The 23,766-nt window shown below is 39.6% G+C and overlaps 1 protein-coding gene across 1 annotated transcript; it reads right to left on the bottom strand.

The window, feature by feature from the left end:
• Positions 1-12,398: 12,398 nt before the first annotated feature.
• On the bottom strand, positions 12,399-18,015 carry LOC113309778. Its single transcript, XM_026558291.1, has 5 exons — positions 17,115-18,015; positions 16,976-17,033; positions 16,809-16,892; positions 16,536-16,671; positions 12,399-13,475 (listed from the first exon to the last, which is right to left on the bottom strand). Exons 1-5 carry the CDS (start codon positions 17,815-17,817, stop codon positions 13,185-13,187), a joined length of 1,272 nt encoding a protein of 423 aa, XP_026414076.1. The 5' UTR covers positions 17,818-18,015; the 3' UTR covers positions 12,399-13,184.
• Positions 18,016-23,766: the final 5,751 nt, after the last annotated feature.

Raw genomic sequence — 23,766 nt, forward strand, 5'->3', positions numbered from 1 at the left:
CCGTTGGGAATGATGGATGGTTAGGATCGGGTGTGAGTGTAGTGTGAACGAAAAAAAGTCAAACAAATAAAATTTAACAAACGGATACTCAGTTTCTTTTTAAAAATGTCACGAATACGGAGTATCCATTTCAATTGCTAAACGGATACTCAGTTTCTGTGAAGCAGAAAGTTACACAGAAACTCACAACCCAAATCAGTTGTGATACATTTTTAAATATAACTAAGGGATATCGCTACACTTAAGCTACATGGAAGACTATAGTGGTCGGATTTCGCTACAATTAAGGTATAGCGAACATAACCCTCATCATAGTGTTTGGCCTAAGCCATCTCCAACCTAACAAAAAGAATTGATCAGGTACATTACATGTTTCTCTTAGAGACCTTAACAACTACATTATCATCTTGCTCAGATTTGGTCCTTTTTGGACCAGATCCGAGCAACGATTATTGTTTTTCTTTAGTTTTAGTAGATTTTCTAATAGAATAAGATGTTGGCTTTTAGTTTCTGGTGTCTTTTGGCACATTTCTTCAATATTTTGGTGATTTTATATTCGCTTTTGGGGCGATTTTTTCTTCGCTTTGAGAGTGATTATTTCTTCACTTTGATGGTGATTTGTTCAATCTTTGTTGGTTGTTTCATGGTTTGTTATTCTAGATTTGAGAACAATGATGATTCAACACGGCATCGCTTTGAGTTCATCTTCAACAAAAGGGATTGTTTATGGGTGAAAACTATTTCTGCCGGTTTTGGTAATTTGGGGTGTGTGGATGAAAAATGAATCTAAACCCTAAATAAATGCACTGCACGGGAGTGCTTGTGATTTGAGAAATCAATCTGTACAATTCTGGCCTAAACAAGGAAATGGCCGTTCCAGACTTGCTTCGGTCACAAAGTGAAGGAGATGGGGTTGATCTTAGGAAGGGAAGCGAAGAAGGTGCTGAGATTGTGAAGTTGTTGGCTGTTTTATGACTTGTATCAGAAAGCTGAACTGGCTTGCAGGATGTAAGCTATCAGTTCTTGTGTTTGAATACGATTGTATCAACACTTGGTTTCTGTCTTGTCGTGTTATGGAAATAGGGAGGAGAACCTATTTATACAAGTCATTGAGCCTTACCCACGTCTCTCGTGGGAAGTGGAGAAAGTGGAGTGATGGAGTAGTGGAGTTGCGTGTGTTAGTGTCACACGATCAGTCTTTCCGACTTCTCCCATCATCACTAACCGTCCATGTCTTCCTGACACGTTCTTGTGATGGCGCATTGTGCGCTGCATGCTGTAAACCGCCAGACCAATACCCCAGTATGTATCCCACGGTTTATGACATGATTAATGTCTCGAGTGTGTGGATCGTGGGACCCACAGAAAGCATGTGATGCTAGGTTAAATAACTAAGTTATTTAGGAAGTCGATATTTATGAAATATTGTGTGCATTTCTATGCATGTAACACATCGAATATATTCAGCGTGTATCAAGCATCGCTGTTTTAAGACTTAACGGAGTAAGTCGCGGATTAAGCATAGCATCACGTCCAACCATCTTCGAGCGATCGTTTGGAGGATGTATAGGTAAGCCCTGACTTGGCCGATCACTCTGTGTGGAAGAGTGGTGGACGGTGATTGTGGTGATACCTCACGGGTCGCATAACTTATGTCTTAGGTTGTCCGTCCAGGCTGGTGAAGTTGGACGGACGAGATGGCTTGCGACCCATATCTGTGACCGTTGGATTAGGGTTTAGGAGGTGCTCGAACACCAACCTTTAGCTTGGTCGAATCCAGGCATGGGACACGTTTTTAGCAGGGCCGATTGGGCATGCGTGTAGACATCATGCTGGTGTAGGTGTCTGTACCTCACTGTCCCATGGAGATGCGATCTAAGACGCTCAATTTGTCTGGCAAAGAGGAGTGGTTGAGATCGATTTACGACAGAAATCCCATGCCGCAAAGGAATTTAAGACCGCACGTCGTGCCTACTTCGGGCGCACGTTTCGAGATAACCAACCATGGTCGGTCTTGGCCGATCAGTCAGGCGTGCAGTCGGCAGGCCAGTGTACACGTCCGTACCTCACTGTCCCGTGAAGATGTGATCTAAGCCACTCAATTTGTCCGGAAAAATTGAGTGGTCGAGATCGATTTGCAATTGAAAACGCGCGACATGCCTTGTTTGGGCGCACGAATCGAGACGACCAACCATAGTTGGTCTTGAACGATTAGTAATGTATGTAGGCAGGCCCACGGTGATTGTGTTGACATGCTCTAGGCCCTTTGAATCTACATTTACACCCTCCGTCTATACCTGCGAAGATGGATGGTTGAGACTGATTTGCGACACATGTGATGTGCCGCAAACCCTAATTAGGGTTTCACATCCACGCTGCTTTGGCTGGACGAATTGGCAAGCCACGCTTCTCCTTTGGGAAGGCCGCCCATGTGGGGCCCACGTTGGGCCGGTGGTGAACGCGCCAATACCTGCCTGGTGGCTATGGGTCCGATCTAAGCCATCCAATCATGCCGGTGAAATTGGATGGTCGTGATAAATTTGGGACCTTTAGTGGAATTTCCTGCGACCCTCAATTCTTCACGCTGACACAACTTCAGACAATCGTATATTGCAATCTGGCCAGGTTAAGGAAGAGTCAGTCATGCAGGTAGGAAGAAGACCCTCCGGCGTACACCACGACGCTTGTTCGACCGGCTTTGGGCTGATCTACGCCGTCCAACCACGCCGGTGAAGTTGGACGGACGTGATGAACTTGAGACTGCCATAGCCAGCCTTTGTTTGTATGATTCCTCCAAGATGCTCCATACCAATCTGGACATCCAACTTCAGGCTGGTGTTCGGTGGTAGTTTGGGAGGCATGGTAGGTATTCGCCCGACCAGGGCATAAGTGGGCCCGCTGGTGGTCATTAATGTAGTAGTATGCTCCTATTGAGGATCGTCTAGGCTGGTTAAATCATACGGCCAACTTGCATGGTCGTGATTGTTTCTGAGACTGATATGGTCAGTCCAGATTCAAATATGCTTAATCGGGATAGTATAACACACCGAGAGTTGTAGCCTGTACATGTATTTCGTGCATGCCTCATTAGTGACACTTGGAGACTCGTGTTACTCTGCTGAGAGTAACACTCAGTCGTCATGTCGCACTAATAATGAGAGTTCAGTGGGAACAACACAGGAAATACAAGGCTGGTCATGATGCCATAAATTCATAGGGTACATGGGATTGTTGCTACATGCTCAATTCTAAGTAAATTAGCGAAGTGAAGAAGTATTCATCATTTTATCAGTGGATTTATCCTTTGCAGGATATCAACGCATAATTTTGGCTTTTACAATTTTAGCCTTAAATGAAAATCCACCATCAACATTAAGTCCCCTTCCTAGCGCATAATGGTTACACTATTGTGGGGTAGGCATGAGATGGTGACAAATTTGTATACTGAAATGATTAAGCTAGAGTAAATACGCATTTACCGCATATATAGATATCGTCAGGTGTTGTCTGGCTGGTCGAACCTGATTAGGGTTGTGGGGGAAGCAGGACTTGGTCAGGTGAGCCGGTTCCCTTTGGTTTCCTCCGCACATATATGGAAAGAGCTTGGACCGCTTCTTGGACTGGGTGTACTCCCTTCCATTATACGGCGGCTTCTCTCAAATATATCCGATAAGCATTGTTGATATTTATCCCAAATTATCAGCCTTTATAGGTGGAAAGTGAAGACTCCCTTTCTCCCTGGGATTCTGTTGGCTCGTGAAATATAAAGAAAATTCTAAGGACTCCTCCTATCATAGAATCGTTTTCTTCTATATTCCAGGTACTGCTCCGCACTTATCTGATCTTCTGATAGATCAATAATAATGATGATTTTTTTTTGTAACCATAACTTCTTCTTCTTCGCAGTTTATCATGGAGGCGATTGGTGATGATCACTCTGTAACTTCTCCAGAAAAAAGTTTCGAAGTCAATAAGCCTGAGGAGGCTGGTTCACATGAGGAGGTAATGGCTAAAATTGATCTCCCACTCCGTGAAGTCGGTCGTGCTATACAGGGATGTCCATTCTGCACCTGCGTATTACCAGGGGACGCATCTGCTCCCTTTCAGTTGCGATCGATATGGAGGAGCAATGGAGGCGCGAAGAAGCATTGCGAGAATCAACAAGCGCAAGAGCTGAGAGATTTGCAGCGCGTCTAAAGAGGCGGAGGGTTGAACACAAACGGCCTCTCGATGAAGATAAATGTGATTACCCAATCCATGATGGCGTGATAATCCTCGATTCTGACACGGACGAACCTGAGTGTCTGAAAGTGCTCAACACAATTCCTAACACTGTCGTGGCTCTTGAGGAAGATGTGGAAGCTGTGTGTTGATGCTGTTGAGGCGGATAGTGTTGCTGTAGAAATATCCGAAGAGGAAGCTGAGGCAGATCTGGAGGAAGAAGCAGTAGTGGTCCACGATGGCGATGGTGTTGAAGCAGGTCCTAGCGGTGGTGTAGGCGCGGTCCACCTTCTTGATGGCTAAACCTCTTTGCTTCTTTTTCTCTTTTCAAATATATTCCCGTAATTCGTGAAAATCTTCCTTGTACTCAGTGGCGGCTGAGTTCAAGATCTTCTTCTTTTGTTTGCTTGTTTGAATAAAGGTTTTTAAGTTATAATCTTTCGTAAGACTACATCTGAACCTTTTCAGGCACAATGGTGTGCCTTCATATGTATGTGATTTTTCATGATAAAAGAAATAATGCCATAATGGAATACCACGGACCTGTATGTGCTCCTGACGCGAGATCTCCCTGGTCTTGCTGGGATAAATAGCTCAAAGCATCTTCTTTTCTGCACATATTCTTGACTTCTAACGAAATGTTTGCTTAGGGTTTCCTTCCTGGCTTGCTCTAGTGGGTTGATTTAGGCTGACTCAGGATTTTGTATCTTCCTTTAGAGGGTAAAGAAGTTCTTAGATGGAGATAATATTTCAATTAACTTGAAAATTGAACATTGAAACCCTAATTATGAATGCAAGTATTGCAATCATTTTCTGGAAGAATTACAAATATGGTGTGAAAAGGTAATTGTAAAAGAAACACGCTGGAGGAAATAACACAGCATTTTTTTTTTAAGTGTGGAGGACGCTGGAAAGTGGTAGCACATCGTCTTAAGTATGGTAGGGTTTGAGCCGTCGTGAGTGAATTGTTACGCCTTCCATCTTGTCAGCGTTGATGAGCTTGCAGTAGCCGCCTAGGATAACATATGCTACCAGGTATGGTTCATCCTCTCTTTCAGTGGGCGAGTCAGGTGGAGTGGTCATTTTCACTGTCATGCTCCCAACCTTGAATAAAGTCATCTTCGTCACCAGATCTCCAATTCCAAATGGGTTTGGGCGTGCAGATACTTGGACCTTGGCCTTATCGTCTTTGATCGAGACATCCTCTAAGCTCTTGATAAAACGTTTGAAGGGGCCGGCCTCCTATGCACATCTCCTAGCCTGGGTTGGTTTGTTGGTTGGAACCAGTCCCCAGGACTTGTCAGAGTGAGGAGTGATTGGTTGCAAAAAGGGTTGCATGGTGAGACTTACTTGAGCTCAGAACCTCTTAATGTATACTGATGGGATCTCTCCAGGGAGCTGTGTCACGTAGGCAAGCTGCAGGTGCGGTAATAGACAGTCTTCAGGTCCGGACGGCTTGTTGGAGATTCTTTCGCGTATCGTAGCCGGTAGAGGACAAGCTCCCAGCGTTTCCTTTTTGTCATGTATCCAAGAGCGTCCCAGGACCATGTCGTAATTGGGATGCTCTTTGACTATGTAGAATGTTGCTTGCGTCGAGGCATCACCCAATTTGACTTCAAAATCGATGTATCCATATGCATCTCCAAGTTCTCCCTCTGGATTGTTAATCACAGTTGGGCTGCGAGTGGCTTCTTGCTTTGAAATCCTTGCTGCCTTCAAGGTCTTGACAGTGATGAATTCGGAGACCGTATCAATCAATGTTCTATCAAACTCAACATCCTTCAAACGAGCGAAGGTTAGGAGTCCCCAGTTTCCCTTGCTTGCATCTTCCAGTAAAGACTGAGGTTTCGAGACCACTTCCCTTTCTAGATACAAACGCCTGCCTGAGACAACGCGGTTGAGGGCTGCAAATATGTCCTGACGCTGCACCTTGGAGAAATATAAAATCTCGCACAAACATTCCATCGTAGATTGTACAATATTGCGAACAGAATCCCCGGAAATCATGTAGTTCATGATAGGGAGAGGATCTCTATTAACACCTTCGTTTCCAAGCTGGAGTTCTCCTGCCTCTATCTTTTCTTTGAAGATTTGTTTCAGCCTGTTGCAGTCTTTGGTCGGATGATGGACAAACCTATGGTAGCGGCAGTACTTGGGGTCTGCCATGTCTTTCTCAGTTGGCGGGCGTCTGATAGGAGGAAGCTTGATAGCATCGTCTTGAATCCATTCCTCCAAGAGTTCCATTACTTCACTCATGGGGAATGGGAAGCCTGCATCTTTGGTGTCTTGTGCATTAGTCTTGCCTGTTCCTTTTTGAGACGAGGTCGTGTGTGCCGGAGCCGCACGCTTGGGTTGTTGTTCCGTTGCTGGAGCTTTCCCTTTTTCCTCCTTCACCTACCACGCTCACAAAAAGACCAGTGTTGTATTGCTTGTTCGTAAGACGCCTGCTTCCTCGACTCTCACGTGGATCTTCGTTTCGAACAACGCTGGTTCTCTCTAGCAATGCTGGGGCATTTGTGGCTGAACGCTTGGCAGCTTCATGGAGTTCGCAGAACGTCTGAAAGACAGATTCTCCAGTAAAGCGCGGTATATGGGTATCATCCCGTTGATGCACAGTTCTACCAACTGACGTTCAGTGATGTTCGGATCATGACAATCTAGTGCTTGAGTTCTGAACCTCTTAACGAAGTCGTTCGGATGCTCGTTGTTCCGCTGAGAGACTCTACCTTGATCTGAAAAGGTGATCTGCTCGGATACGAAGAAATACTTTCTGTAGAAAGCACTGACCATCTCGCCCCAATTGGATGTGCTGTTAGGCGCGATGTTGTTGTACCAGGTGTACGCCCTTCTCGTAAGTGACTTCGTGAACTCTTTCAGGCGGAGAACATGATTGTACTCATGCTCCCCTAAGGACTCCAAAAATCGAGAGATGTGTTCACGAGCGTTACCAGTACCATCATAGAGGGAGAACTGAGGAGAGGTGTATCCTCTTGGAAGAGGAATTCGTTGCACATCTTGAGGGTACGACGGCTGATGCTGGTGCGCATCCATTAAATTTCCTTTGCCTCGGTTTTGGAGAAGTCGTTCCAGGTCCTCACGCGTGATGAAGTTGGATGATTGGTCCCTTTCCCTTGGACGTTCAGGAGCAACACGAGCTTCTTCATTCATATGGGCCCGAGTGGAAACGCCTGCTCCAGGTGTATTGAAGGCATTCCTTGTTGGCTCCAGGGGTTGCCGTGAATCTTGTGGAAATCGTTCAGTTAAAGTTTTGAGGAAAGTGAGTACCTCTTTCTGAGTTGCATCCATATCCGTTTGATCCTTAGCAAGAACTTCCTGCCTCTCCATCAAGTCTGCAATGGTAATGGGAGATGGTCCTCCTCTTGTCCTACGGCTCCTCGTCCTGATGAAGGACTGGAAGTTGTTGCTCTGGTGATCACCGAAGGTGCTACACTTGAGGAGATGCCGAGATTCGCGGCTGCTCTGGCTCTGGTGATAAGAGGCGTTACACTTACTGGAATATCTCCTGTTCCGCTGGCGTTGGTGGTAGAAGAGACAACTCCACGAGATGTATTGACCATATTAGCTCCACTGACAGGTACATCAACACCGAGAGTGTTATCCACACTAGATCCATCGGAATTGATTGCTGATCCAGACCTAAGTTCTACCATCTTGAAATGGATTGATGATTGAATTGATCCTAAGATCTACCCTTTCGAAACTGATAAAATTGAATCATATTTTGAAGAAATCGACTTTACAACCGAGAGATTAACCTCCCACTGTGGTCGCCAATTGTTTATGGGTGAAAACTATTTCTGCCGGTTTTGGTAATTTGGGGTGTGTGGATGAGAAATAAATCTAAACCCTAAATAAATGCACTGCACGGGAGTGCTTGTGATTCGAGAAATCAATCTGTACAATTCTGGCCTAAACCAAGAAATGGTCGTTCCATACTTGATTCGGTCACAAAGTGAAGGAGATGGGGTTGATCTTAGGGAGGGAAGCGAAAAAGGTGCTGAGATTGTGAAGGTGTTGGCTGTTTTATGACTTGTATCAGAAAGCTGAACTGGCTTGCAGGATGTAAGCTATCAGTTCTGGTGTTTGAATATGATTGTATCAACACTTGGTTTATGTCTTGTATTGTTATGGAAATAGGGAGGAGAACCTATTTATACAAGTCATTGAGCCTTACCCACGTCTCTCGTGGGAAGTGGAGTGATGGAGTAGTTGAGTTGCGTGTGTTAGTGTCACACGATCAGTCTTTCCCACTTCTCCCATCATCACTAACCGTCCATGTCTTCCTGACACGTTCTTGTGATGGCGCGTTGTGCGCTGCACGCTGTAAACCGCCAGACCAAATACCCCAGTATGTATCCCCCAGTTTGTGACATGGTTAATGTCTCGAGTGTGTGGATCGTGGGACCCACAGAAAGCATGTGATGCTAGGATAAATAACCAAGTTATTTAGGAAGTCGATATTTATGAAATATCGTGTGCATTTTTATGCATGTAACGCATCGAATATATTCAGCGTGTATGAAGCATCGCTGTTTTAAGGCTTAATGGAGTAAGTCGCGGATTAAGCATAGCTTCACATCCAACCATCTTCGAGTTATCGTTTGGAGGCTGTATAGGTAAGCCCTTACTTGGCCGATCACTTTGTATGGAAGATTGGTGGACGGTGATTGTGGTGATACCTCACGGGTCGCCTAACTCCGGCCTTAGGCGGTCCGTCCAGGCTGGTGAAGTTTGACGGACGAGATGGCTTGCGACCCATATCTGTGACCTTTGGATTAGGGTTTAGGAGGTGCTCGAACACCAACCTTTAGCTTGGTCGAATCCAGACATGGGACACGTTTTTGGCATGGCCGATTGGGCATGCGTGTAGACAACATGCTGGTGTAGGTGTCTGTACCTCACTGTCCCATGGAGATGCGATCTAAGCCACTTAATTTGTCTGGGAAAGAGGAGTGGTTGAGATCGATTTGCGACAGAAATCCCATGCCGCAAAGGAATTGAAGACCGCACGTCGTGCCTACTTCGGGCACGCGTTTTGAGACGACCAACCATGGTCGGTCTTGGCCGATCAGCCAAGCGTGCAGTCAGCAGGCCAGTGTACACGTCCGTACCTCATTGTCCCGTGAAGATGTGATCTAAGCCACTCAATTTTTCCGGCAAAGTTGAGTGGTCGAGATCGATTTGCAATTGAAAACGCGCGGCCATGCCTTGTTTAGGCGCACGAATCGAGACGACCAACCATAGTTGGTATTGACTGATTAGTCATGTATGTAGGCGGGCATACGGTGATTGTGTTGACATGCTCTGAACCCTTTGAATCTACATCTACGCCCTCCGTCTATACCTGCGAAGATGGATGGTTGAGACTGATTTGCGACACATCTGATGTGCCGCAAACCCTAATTAGGATTTCACGTTCACGCTGCTTTGGCTGGACGAATTGGAAAGCCACGCTTCTCCTTTGGGGAGGCCGACCATGTGGGGCCCACATTGGGCCGGTGGTGAACGCGCCAATACCTGCCTGGTGGCTATGGGTCTGATCTAAGCCATCCAATCATGCCGGTGAAATTGGATGGTCGTGATCAATTTGGGACCTTTAGTGGAATTTCCCGCGACCCTCAATTTTTCACGCTGACACAACTTCGGACAATCGTATATTGCAATCTAGTCAGGTTAAGGAAGAGTCGGTCATGTAGGTAGGAAGAAGACCCTGCGGTGTACACCACGACGCTTGTTCGACCGGCTTTGGGATGATCCACGCCGGTGAAGTTGGACGGACGTGATGAACTTGAGACTGCCATAGGCGGCCTTTGTTTGTACGATTCCTCCAAGCTGCTCCATACCAGTCTGGACATCCAACTTCAGGATGGTGTTCGGTGGTAGTTTGGGAGGCATGGTAGGTATTCGCCCGACCAGGGCATAAGTGGGCCCGCTGGTGGTCATTAATATAGTATCCTGCTCCTGCTGAGGATCGTCTAGGCTGGTTAAATCATACGGCCAACTTGCGTGGTCGTGATTGTTTCTGAGACTGATATGGTCAGTCTATATTCAAATATGCTTAATCGGGCTAGTATAACACACCGAGAGTTGTAGCCTGTACATGTATTTCGTGCATGCCTCATTAGTGACACTTGGAGATTCGTGTTACTCTGCTGAGAGTAACACTCAGTCGTCATACTGCACCAATAATGAGAGTTCAGTGGGAACAATACAGGAAATACAAGGCTGGTCATGATGCCATAAATTCATAGGGTACATGGGATTGTTGCTACATGCTCCATTCTAAGTAAATTAGCGAAGTGAAGAAGTATTCATCATTTTATCAGTGGATTTATTCTTTGCAGTATATCAGAGCATAATTTTGGCTTTTACAATTTTAGTCTTAAATGAAAATCCACCATCAACAGGGATTTAGCGCATCCGTATTTTTCGTTCATATATACAAGATTAACGGCTAAGAACTCCTTTCTTTTTGGAGCATCTCTTGTTATAGAAGACAAACATTCAAAATGGTCGGAATTGATTCCAGATTATACCATCATTTCTCTCTACTTTTCATACAAAAATTGGGTACCTTTGCGGTATTTTGCTCTTTCTCTTCGCAAATTGCATGTAATTGGTATCTTTATTTGTATTTGAGTTTTAATTTTCTTGAATTTTGATGTTCTTTCTTTTGTAAACAATATTTTTTTTGGCAAAAGAGAAACTACGTTTTATTGAGAATGGATCATGTGTAATCGGTTACATGCTCAAATTGGCTATTAACTTGAGAACCATACCTAATGTTAACATTGGTGGTATTCAGAAATTTCAAATTTCCAGACACTCGGCTTGTACTTCCTTCTTCAAATATTGAATTTCTGAAAAGTCCCCTTTTCGCGCCATCCTTTGTGACATTTTTGGGTTGAGTAACTCTTCCTTCCCACATTATCAGATCTTGTTCATTCCTTCCGTCTTCATTGTATACATTGAAGATATTTCCCTGATCCATAATCTTGGTACAACACTCATCATCCATATTCCCAATTTCACTATCTCCATTTAGAATTTGGTCTTCACCCTGCGTAGAGAAACCATATGTAGAACTTGTAGTAGCCTGCAGGTTCTGATCTAATCTGTCCAAAACTTCAAACCAGTTCTTCATGTTTCTCCCATCCATTTCTGACCATACCTCATCTCTAAAAAGGACTGTTAGCCTATATATATTACAAACCATAATATTGTCTTTCCCTTTATTACATAACACAACCTTAAGAGAGTTAAAGGAGTTATAAGCATTCTGAAATTCAGCATCTCTGTAATGATCTTCCAGATTCAAGTTTCCTTCCCCAAAAAAGGAGTCTCTGGAGGAGCCCATTGCCTTCCATGTAATTGTGACTCTTTTACAATTCATACTAGTCAACCACTGCATCACCGTTATCATGGTCTTTCTTTTGTCTTCGATCGATCCTTGCGAAGCAACACTGCACCTGGCACCTTTGAACTTGCCTGCGAAATCAGTCACATACAAATAAGAAAAACTTCTGAGCTCTGATTTGTAATAGCCATAGTGAAGTAAGCCTTATTACTGTCATCTTCTTTCTGTTTGGTATTAATTGTTTTCTTCTTTCCTTTGTTGTTGATGTCTGCCTGAGCCATGATGTGATTCACAATCTGATTAGTTATAAACTTGTAACAAGGTTTAGTTTTCTCAAAAACACTCTGGCACCTTGCTTTCCAAATAAACTAAATAGTAGTTGCACAAATGTTTTCCCCGTTAACATTATCATGACTGAAATTGTTTTTATTTTGGAACCAATTTTTAAACCAAGTTCGAAAATTATGACTTTTAGTTTTTACCCTACTTGTGTTGTAGGGTAGACACTTCCAGACATTACTAACAAAATCACAATTCATAAACAGGTGATCAATGTTTTCTATTTCAGTATTGCATAAATTACAGGTGTTATCTATATTGATTCTAGCACCTACAGAGAGAATGTTGTGTAGACATTTCCAAATAAACATTTTAATTCTGGGTAAACAATCATGTATTCACCTTTTTAGATTGAATGAAATGTGATCTGACTGTTCATAAAAAAAATAAAAAAAAGATACATTACATGTTTCCATGTGGAAAAGATACTTGATCTTCGTTATCTGGTTTAACTCATAAATAAACAAACACAAAGCTTAAGTATATAATTAGGTAAATAGAACTAAGACTAGTAGTACATGATAATAACCTCATCACATGCATTACAGAAATTTTTACAAGACACTCAAAACTCACACGTACCTATTAAACACTCCCATCTGTGATACAGTCACTGCCATACTGTTAAGTTAGCCCAAAATTTGAAATTACAGCTCCTTATCTCAACAAAAGTAAGAGATCAAGGAGAACCCAAATTACAGATATGTATACAGAGTTGTAGAAGGGTAGAGATTAAAGAGACAAACAGGGTCCAGCAGTGGTCACCCTATATATAATCTCTCTTTCATTGACACAGCCTGTTAAGAAAATTAGGACTTTGCGTGAGTAGTGGTGGTGGTCATCACATGGAATATTGAAAGCTCTAGCACATCTTTCTGTCTGACATTCAACACATGACCTGCCTTGTCTCTTTGCACATGCTTTGTATTCCTCTATGTCTCCACCAAAACACATGCGTCAGTATCCCCTGTTATCTTTTGGAATCCCCCTTTTTCCATTCTTATCTAGCTATCCATCTCAAACCCTTTCATCACTGTCTTTCAAAAAATTTCACAGCAAATCTATTTTTTGTTCCTCTTTTTCTTTAGTTCATCAAAATATTCACAAATTAAAAAAAAAAAAAAAAAGTTAGAAAACAACTAGTGTTCATTAGCATGTATTAACGATTTCGTGGAGCAGTAATTCTCCTCTCTTTCTTATATCTGTGATCCATCATCCTTTTTATAGTTACTGCCAAGTGTTGCTATTATACAGCCGGGGAAACCATAGAACGGTGAGATGCCTCGGCCGCGACACATTGCAGATGCCGTGGACAAGTAATCAAATGGTCATTCGTGAGACCAGCAGCTTGCATGAATGAATGCATGACTGTTGGCCCTACACCCCTAAACCCTCTCCTAACCATGTCTTTGCTCATTGTCTCCGATTTTGATGTCTTCACTGGGATTTTGTGTGATGATTTGTATTGAGTTGAAATGGGTTTGTTATTTACAAATCCCCACAAGTAGTTGCCGAATGAACCAAATTCCCTTTGAATCTGCAATTATACATGAAATCAAACAATTGGCATTAGTAAATTGTCTGATTAGGCAAAAAAGAAATGAAAATCATATTAATTCATTTCTTAGTAACATGCAATCACATGTTATTCATTCCGTACGGCTCAAACTTTTCACCTAATCAATTCCGATGTCTACTCGTTTGTTATTTGAGTTTCATCAATATAGAAAGATTAGCCTTGGAGAATCTTTTATGCTATTTTTCACTTTTTTTTTTGAGTAAAATATTATGTTCCACCAATAAAACGAAAGAATAAAATCGCCGGTGCTATTCAATTCTTTCTTTTTAACCTCGCTATAATTTGAACCCTATTTTTAAGAAGCCTATTATCAGGGCTTCACTAATAAGACAAAAATGGATCACGAGTTAGTAATTTCCTAAACCCCTTATCTAAAAAATTCATAATGGCCAAACAGTCCTCATTTAATTAGTGTTAATACAATCTAATATTGGATTAGATTAATGATTTTGATTTTATTTGGGTGAGAGAGAAAAATAAATTAAGTTTTGGGTTTCTAGAGGGAATAGAAGTAGAAGTGAGAAAGAAAACGGAAAAAAAAGATTTTTTTAAAAACCTAGAATTTGATTTACAGTTTTACGTACAGTTAGGTTTTTGGACCATAAAGATTACGGTTAATTTCATAGAGTCCATCCCAACCGTAAAATATGGACAAAATTTAAAGTGTCGTGATTTTTTTTACGGTCAGATAAATGCAAGCAAATCCAAGTGTAAAAGATTTACGATTGGTTTTTTAAAATCAAACGTAACTCTTTCTTTTGTTGTTTTGAAATCTAACGTTGATTCAGTCCACTGGTCAAACAAGCTAACGTGGTCATGATATACCAATGCAACAAATAAGTGGTTAATGTTTATCCAACTTGATCATGTTTAATTAAGTAAGGACACGGATCACGGATGGTCCTAGATGGCAAGCTACTGTTAAGTAACTTCCATGCACTGGCAACTATGAATACGTTTGTGAATCCTTTGTAAAGAGTACACTTCCCATATTCTCTTTATACTTATAGTCCCATTTCTTCCTATCGTGCTAAAGTTTGAACCCTAGTTAGTAAGTTCGCGAATGATTCGCGAATTATTCGCGAATTTTTCCGTATCACGAATTTTACCGTCTTATTCGCGTACGTTTGCAACTCCGAACCCAAGTCGCGTATTATGTGGCATTCCCGGATTATTCGTGAATCGTTCACGAATTTTACGTATCCCGGATGATACGTCCGCTTAATTCGCCATAAATTCTTTAGCTTTTACTTTTCAAAGACTCCACTTTTTGGGCTTTACTGCCTCCATAACATACACGACCGAATATTAGACGTGTTGTAATTTTTATGAAACAAAAACGACTGAAGAGATTTGAAGGTGAAGGTGAGAGAGATCTCAAACTCACTAACCAAGCATCTAAACCACTATACGACGTCCTTTTGGATAACTAATATTGTATATATTATTAATATCATCATATTGAGTTTATTTTTTCCTTAAATAACTCACACATATGCATAAAAATTGGTCTATGACCTTATAAATACAAATTATTTGTTATATATAGATACCGAATTTTCAGAGCCGAACTCACATTTATAAATCGAATTATACACGTACGTATGCCGTTCCGAATTAATGACGAATCACGTCCCGTTGACCGAATTTTGGACCGAATCTGGATTTTACAAAACCGTATAATACTCGTACATTTGTCGTTCCGTACGTTTTCCGAATCCCGAATTGCTAACTAGGGTTTGAACCTTTATCATTTGAAAGTTCTCTGTGATGAAACGCAGCATATTTCCATATCTTTTTTTAGGTAATAAAATCTTAACAGATAAAAACACAGTCCCAAGAAGACGATAACTTGTTGGTTTAAGCGTTTAGATTTACCTTGTGAAGATTTTATTACCTAAAAAAAGATATACAAAATATTTGTAAAACCGTAAAATAATGGAGACATTTAATTACGGCAATTTAGTTGATCTGGCCTAAAGTTATGATCATTGGATATATTCTGATCTATGGTCCTTATATAGTGTGAAAAATTAAGTACAACATGTAGCAGTGTGCGTAAATTGAAAACTACTTCAGGAAAATTTGAACTTCCATGATTATGTACGGTCAGGTCAGGTTGGATTTCACTCGAAACCAACCGTAACAATGATTACGGTTAAAAAAACTCAACCGTAATATCACATGCAAATCTAAAAAATCAAAATTACGGCTAGTAAACGAAGAACACCCGACCGTAACTGTATTTTCTACTCTAAATTTCGATGGAATTTGAGTGAACTTTTTTCTTCTGGATCTTTAAAATAGATTTTAATCGGCAATTATAAAATTTTTGAATCATCATTAATAGTAGACGGTGGAAAAAAAATGGAAAGGAAAAGAGTTGTGGTTGAAGAAGAGGAGGAGAGGAGACGAAAGACAAGAACAGTTAGGAGTATGATTTTGATAAGTTTTTATTTTTTGATTAGGTTTTCTTTAACTGATGAAAGGATAATTTAGTACTTTTAACAGATAGAAGGGTAGTTTCGATTTTTTATATGTTTTTTTAACAGATAGAAGGATAGTTTCGATTTTTTATATGTTTTTAGATCCCTTAGCCAACTAACGGGGTCACTATGAATCCTTGTGAAGCCCCTCTATTGGGAAGTGAAGTTCCAATAATAGGCTTCATATTTAACTCTGAGAAATGGTAAGCCCACCTATACAATAAAATGGACTGAAAATACAGAGAGCTAAGGTATTTGAGAGAGAATTTGGCTTAATAGACCCAATCATCTTCTTCGACCAAAGCAATCCCTATCCAAAAAATGTGCCAAAATAGAAGAATATACTTTTTTTTTTTTTGGTCATACTGTAAAATTTACTTCAATGGTGTATGAAATCTAATATGATTTCCTAGCTAGACGATGCCAGTATACATAAGGTTAAATTTCGGAGGGAAATTTAACAAATTTCAACCTTGAAAGAGTAACTGTACGTGTACGGTGGAAATGTGGGAATAAGTTTTTGGTAAATTACCTCAAGAATTCGTTTAGAGTTATCGACAGCTCCTCTAACCCTGCTCAATTCGATGCCATATTCAGTACTGATTGATGTGATTCGTCTCTCATTAAGATTGGCAACAATTTCTGGATCAAATCCTGAAAATGCATCCCTGAGAACACATACTTTTTCTTTTAGCACCAATCAGTAAATAAAACCAAAGAAGCAGATGATAAATTTTTAGAACAATCAATCAAACAACCTAAATATAGTGTTGAATTTTAAAGGAAAAGTATAAAAACTACCCACCTAAAATCTTGACGTTTCTTTAAGATTGAAGTCCAATCTGAACCAACCTGTGCACCACTCAACATTAGCATTTCAAACAACAACCTGCAACAACAAAAATAACATAAATACCCGTAATAATAATAAAAATGGAGCCCTGACTAAATTGATGGACCCTGTACAAGTACTTGTCATCACGTAGAGGAACTCCCCATTCTTCATCATGGTAAATAATATAGAGAGGATCTGCAATAACATAAATATTAATTAATACATGATATATAGTTAGTGCTAAAACTAATAAGTTTAAATGAATCAGTAACATACCTGAATTTCCTGTGATAAAACGACATCTTTTTTCTCTAGGACTTGTTACAGGAGTATTAGAAGACGTGTCGATTACAGGAATGATGTTTCCTTCGAATTTCGCAGATTTAGATCTACCATAATGAGCAATTTTCATTTTCCTTTGAGCTTGAATAAGTGTAACTTGTTCTCTTCTTGCAGCGGCTATACTTCCAGGAGACTCGACGATCAACGAAGAAGGATAGTTGAAAGAAGATGAACGTTCAATAGTTTTAGTAGTACTACTGCTAGTCATAGGAGATATACTATTATTAACATTTATAGTAAGAGATTTCTTGGATTTCTTTCTCACTAAAGTTGGTGTTAGTATCGGCGTTGTTAATCGGGGTGTTAACGATTTATCAATGCTCGAATTTAAACCATTTGGATCGTTTCCTCTCTTAAGCGCCGGCGGCCGAGGAGATTTTGATTTTGGAGAAATTGGTGGACTACTGGTAGTAGATGATGAAGGTTTGGTTTTAGTAGTAGATGTTGGTGGTGGTGGAGTTTTCAAAGAGACTTTTTTCAATGAATTACGTCGGTCTAGGCAGGCGACACGATTACCCGCTGGTTGAAGTACCGGACGACCATCCATTTGAGAAACAGGAGGTGGTGTTACCGGAGTGTCAACAATTGTACTGGTCGTAGTAGCTTTCCAATTGTTCTTGGCCTTAGAATTACACATTTTTGATTGTATGTTTATGGCTTACTGAGATGATAAGATTCCGAGAATGTTTTGATGAAATGAGATGTCGTAGAATTTTGGGCACTGATTAATTGCAAGGGAAGGAATGTAAGAAAGTGTTGAGAGGGTATGGTTTGTGCTGGGATGTTCTATTTATAACATATAGAAGTTGGAGGAGGAAAAGGAAGGGAAGGGGAAGCTGCAAAACAAACTATAACATGGAGAGGTTGGGTCTTCCATACAACCTACTTTTCCTTTTCTTTTTATTGTTTATCCATTCTGTGTGAATGTGGGCCTCTGCGCAGAGAATACAATGACCTTTTTTTTTTTTCTTTTCTTTTTTTTTTTTTTTTTTTGCCAATGTAATCAATTCCGGATTTCCGTCCGAGACCGATATACTTGGACAATTTTATCTCGAGGAGATTTTCGGTTGAAATGTCAGAGTAACTACCGAAATATTGTTTAGGAATTTTATACCCAGAATATGTATATCAAACATTTTTTACACACACATATATATATATTATAAAATATCACCAGTTTTTATAAAAAGAAACGAATCTTCATTTAAAATAGTAAAAAGTCAAGATTCATACAAATTTCAAAAACTTTAACGGAGATTTCCTGCCAATTCCGGCCGAGTCAACCGAAATTCAACCAAGAATTCCGGTCAATTCCGCCCAGATTTCGTCTTTGTTGACAAATTCAATATTTCGCTACGTTAGTTATCGACGGATCTCGGCCATCTCGGTCGAGATTGACTACACTGGGTATTTTATTACGCTTCTGATCAACAACGCAGAAATTCATTATCAAAGGAGCGGAACAAAAACCGTAAACCAGTATAAAAGAAGAAGAGAAGAGAAGAGATTGTACAAAAAGAATACAAGAAACTACGCGAACGAAGCAGCGGAGCAACCATAACCAGCTAAAAGCGAAAAATATCACTAAAACGGATTGAGAAAATTGTTTTGCCAGTACGTGGGAAGTTGTTTCAAGTTCACTGGAGAAGACGCAAACGATCGGTACCTAGATGTTACAACGAGAAAGATTATCCATGATAGGAAGCTTATCTAGTGTTTCTTGAATATGCTAAAATGTTCATTTGTTTCTAGATTTATATAAACATGTAATAGATAAATACGATCCTTGAAGCTAAATATTTCAAGAACTAATCTGTTTTTAATGCAAGAAATCTTCTAATGTATTTTGGATTTGGAAGTTTATTTTACAGTGGGAGTTAGTAATTCAAGATTTCATCGGTGGGGAAGTAGGAGATGACAAGGCCATCGACAATTGGTTACGTGAATCGCATTGCTTTTTATAGCAATTTTGTTCCTCTAGAAACAATTTGTTAACACTTATGTCAGTAGATTTCATAAATCCTAAATGCTAAGAAATAAAAACACGTTACAATTAGTTATATTTTTTCTCGTAACATAGCTCAGAGAATCTTGAACATATCTTTTGAAAATAAGAGGTAACTGAAAAAGTGGGGGTCTAACAACCACACCCAATATTTCGCTTAACAATCTGTATGGACAAACTCCAATACACTTTTTAGAGAATCAACTAGACAGTCAGACTCAATCTAGATAAAAGTATATCAAAGAGTTTATATCTCAATCTCTCGATTTGATATATACTCAAGCAAATAGAAATCTGCGAGTCTTTATCAAAGAGAGATAACTTGGATGGTACCAAAGACCAATATCCAAGTGTCAATCAATTTAAATCAACAACCAAAAGGTCGGATATTCTAATTGATTGAACAACGCACAACCTGTATTATTTCAATTATATAAAAAAATATAATGCGGAATAGAAATAACACAGACACCAGAATTTTGTTAACGAGAAAACCGCAAATGCAGAAAAACCTCGGGACCTAGTCCAGATTGAACACACACTGTATTAAGCCGCTACAGACACTAGCCTACTCCAAACTAACTTCGGTATGGACTGTAGTTGAGCCCCAATCAATCTCACACTGATCCAAGGTACAGTTATGCTCCTACGCCTCTGATCCCAGCAGGATACTGCGCACTTGATTCCCTTAGCTGGTCTCACCCACAACTAAGAGTTGCTACGACCCAAAGTCGAAGACTTTAATAAACAAATCTGTATCACACAGAAAAGTCTACGATAATAGATAAATCCGTCTCCCACAAATATACCTAGGAGTTTTGTTTCTTCTTTTGATAAATCAAGGTGAACAAGAACCAATCAATAATACCAGACTTATATTCCCGAAGAACAGCTTAGTATTATTAATCACCTCACAATAATCTTAATCGACGCAGCGAAAAAAGATATTATGGAATCACAAACGATGAGACGAAGTTTGTTTGTGATTACTTTTCTATCTTGCCTATCGGATATATAAAATCTCAAGACAATTATTTCAATTGTACTCGTACGATAGAAGATGCAAGATCAGATCACACAACTACAAGAAAAGTAGTATCGGTCTGGCTTCACAATCCCAATGAAGTCTTTAAGTCGTTAACCTGGTTTAGAATAAGAAACCAAAGGTTAAAGGAGAATCGACTCTAGCTTAGCACAACTAGTATCACACAGAATGTGTGGGGATTAGGTTTCCCAGTTGCTAGAGTTCTCCCTTATATACACTTTCAAATCAGGGTTTGCAATCAATGTTAGCTTAGTAACAAAGCATTCAATATTCACCGTTAGATGAAAACCTGATTAGATTCAAGCTAATATTTCTCAACTGTTAGATCGAAAACTCAGCTTGTCACACACAAATGAAATGTCCAATTTTGGGTTTGTGAACCGTACCCAAACATTAACATTTGTTGGTTCAACAAGTCAACCAAATGGTTAGCCATATGATTACTCTCATATCAACCTTATTCTTCTTCACCATAATTAGTTCAAATGACTCAAATGAACTAGTTAGAGAGTTGTTCAATTGCTTAGATCTTATGTAACTACACAAGACACAATCGAAAAAAAAATGGTTTGATTCACTTGAATTGGTTCATGAACTTTATAGCCACGGTTTTAAAAAGCATTCCTTAGTTTAAATAAACATGAGTTCAAGAACAACCGGTTTTAGATATAACCTTCTCAAGTTCGCGGACTGGGTTCGCGGACTTAAGCTCATGGAAGGAGTTCATAAACTCCAGCAGAAATTCTCGGGTCGAGAACTTCCGCCAGTTCGCGGACTTGGCTCACGCCACTTCCATTTCTCTTGATCAACAAAGTTCGCAAACTTTGGTTCAAGGAATAAGGACTTATACATATATGTGTTTCCACAACAATGCTTATATCCTACCAATGGTTATGTAATCTAAACTCTCATTTCAATCACTGAAACACTCTCAGAGGACGGATATAGCCGTTATTCACAGACTATTTTTCGTCAGAGCAATTTTCAAAGTGATTGAAACATAACATGACTTTCGTCTCTAGGTAAAGATGAATTCGTCTAAAGCGAAAGCTTACCAACACATTTTCGAGAAATAAATAGGCGAGATAAACTCGGCTCGAAATAGCAAATGTGCATAATGAATATATCAAAACGAATTTTGTCTCAATAGTAGGAGATAAAGTAAATATACTTTTGAGTGACAGATAAGTTCAAGTGTCCATATACCTTTTGGTCGACGAAGATCCACCAGTTCCTTGAGTAGTCCTTCGTCTTGTATGATGATTTCCATGGAGTCTTGAGCTCAACTACACTTTCTATCCTAGTCTGAGACCTTTAGCTATGTAGGCTATAAATCAAGACTTATAGTTTTGATCACTAACATTGACAAACATGCTTGAGATAGCAACGCATGCGAGTTCGACCGAGCAATGCTCTAACAATCTCCCCCTTTTTCAATTTTCATGGCAAAACTATTAATACATGTGGAATACAAAAAATAAATATTTTAACTTTTGTAGATCCTACTTCACATGCCTAATCTTCAACATTACTCGAAATCTTCGTCACTTCCAAGTACTCCAATGATCCCAAAGGTTGTAAGTTTAGCATCATCGTTGTTGAAAATCCGTAGCTATAAAAATAAGAAAACAATAGTTCTCAATCATTGTTATACAGTGTCATAGTATCATTATACAACGTCAAAGTTCAATTGTATCACAACTTCAACAACAATACTATGGTGATATGTATCACTACCCCTTAGTCAATACTCCATCTCACATGGAAACCACTCCCCCTTACATAATGATCTGAAAACCATATGTATTTGTAGTGTGAACTACATATTAATTCTCCCCCTTTTTGTCAATAAAATTGGCAAAGGTACAAGAACGGGATCCTAATGAAATTTCCGAAAGAGACATTTCATGACCAAAAGAAAGCAAAAATATCAACTTGTTCTTTAGATGCAATCATAACTCCGAAGCTAAATGCATTCATCAAGGAGTTTATAAAGATACAAGATAACCCCTATAATATTCCACAGCCGCACTCCTCACGAAGATTTGGCAATTAAGTGCAAGTTCAAAAAGAACTGTCCCCCCTAAAATGTCATTCCCAAGGGAACAACAAGAGCGACCTTAATTTCAAAAGAGAAAAGAAGGATTTCTTTGGACATAACAAATCACATACAAGTATGAATTTGAATCCAAAATATTAAATTAACCACAAGAAGTTCATGATTAATTTAACCGAAAATGCTCAATACAAGTGAACTTATGGAGACTTAAGAGCTCTCAATTAGATTAATCACAAGTAAACCCATAATTAATCTAATTGAAAAATACACAATCAAATTAACCACAAAAGTAATCAATTTAATTGGTCATACTCACATAAGAGAGTCTATGGAGTAATGACTAAGTTATTCATGAAAACAATCAACCCAGTCATGAACGCTCAAACATAAGAAGACTTACGGAGTCATAACTAAATAACCAAACAAGATGATTAACTTAGTTGAAAATGCTCGACATAAAGTACCTTACGGAACAATACCATAGCTAATAAAAAATAATCAACTTGGTTGTTTAATGCTCAACATAAGACACTTTATAGAGCCTCACGGTAATACATAAAATATGGATCAGGGAAGATCAATTACTGTGGAATACACAAGGATTCATTCTATTTTCCATCACTATTTGCATAACGACATTTAATAGATATAATCCTTGCAAACAAAAGATTTTAACCTATCTTCCATCAATAATTGATAATATAGGCTTAACTTTTGTATTTGTCAAAATTCTATTCATTCTTTCATCAATACATGCATATCAATTCATGAACGACTTTACTTTTGACAAGATATGGGACAATCATAGTTCACGGACGCAAACACACATATCCCATAAACAATTGCAATATATAAAACCATAAAGATTAATACTGAAAAAATCATCTTCCAAACAAGTTTAGAATTTAAACTAATAAATCTAAAAAACATGAAAATGAAAACGTTGGACATAGCTATGTGTAATCACAATAATGGCTATTCCAAACTCTAGTTATTCTTCAAATAAAAACAAGAACATAGAATTCTCATCCGAAGACTTACTAGTCGTTGTAGATCTTTCTCAGAGCCTCTACAGAGAACTCCTTCTCATTATTGAAAACCCCATTGATTATGGGATCGTTCAATTCCTCCAAATCTTCAGAAATATCAGTCAACTCACTAAGTTCTCTTTTTAGCTCACGCAAGGTATTCTTGGTTAGAGACAACATTTGTTCATAGTGAGCTATCTCTTCTAAAGATGAAACAATTTGAGATTTTAAATTGTTTCTTTTGTTGATGAAATCTTTCACCAAACCTCTGAAGTTATCATCATGATGATAAAAAGACAAAAGGAAGTTAGAGGAAGAACCTTCTCCATAATTTGTAGTCTTCACTTTCTTTACCCTTGAGGAAGATATTCCTTTACATAGATACACGTTGATTGCTTCGACTGCATCTCTGCTCGTGATGCTTCTAGTTACAGGAGCCATGAAACTGT

This window comes from Papaver somniferum, chromosome 1, assembly GCF_003573695.1.
Source record: "Papaver somniferum cultivar HN1 chromosome 1, ASM357369v1, whole genome shotgun sequence".
Classification (NCBI taxonomy): domain Eukaryota; kingdom Viridiplantae; phylum Streptophyta; class Magnoliopsida; order Ranunculales; family Papaveraceae; genus Papaver; species Papaver somniferum.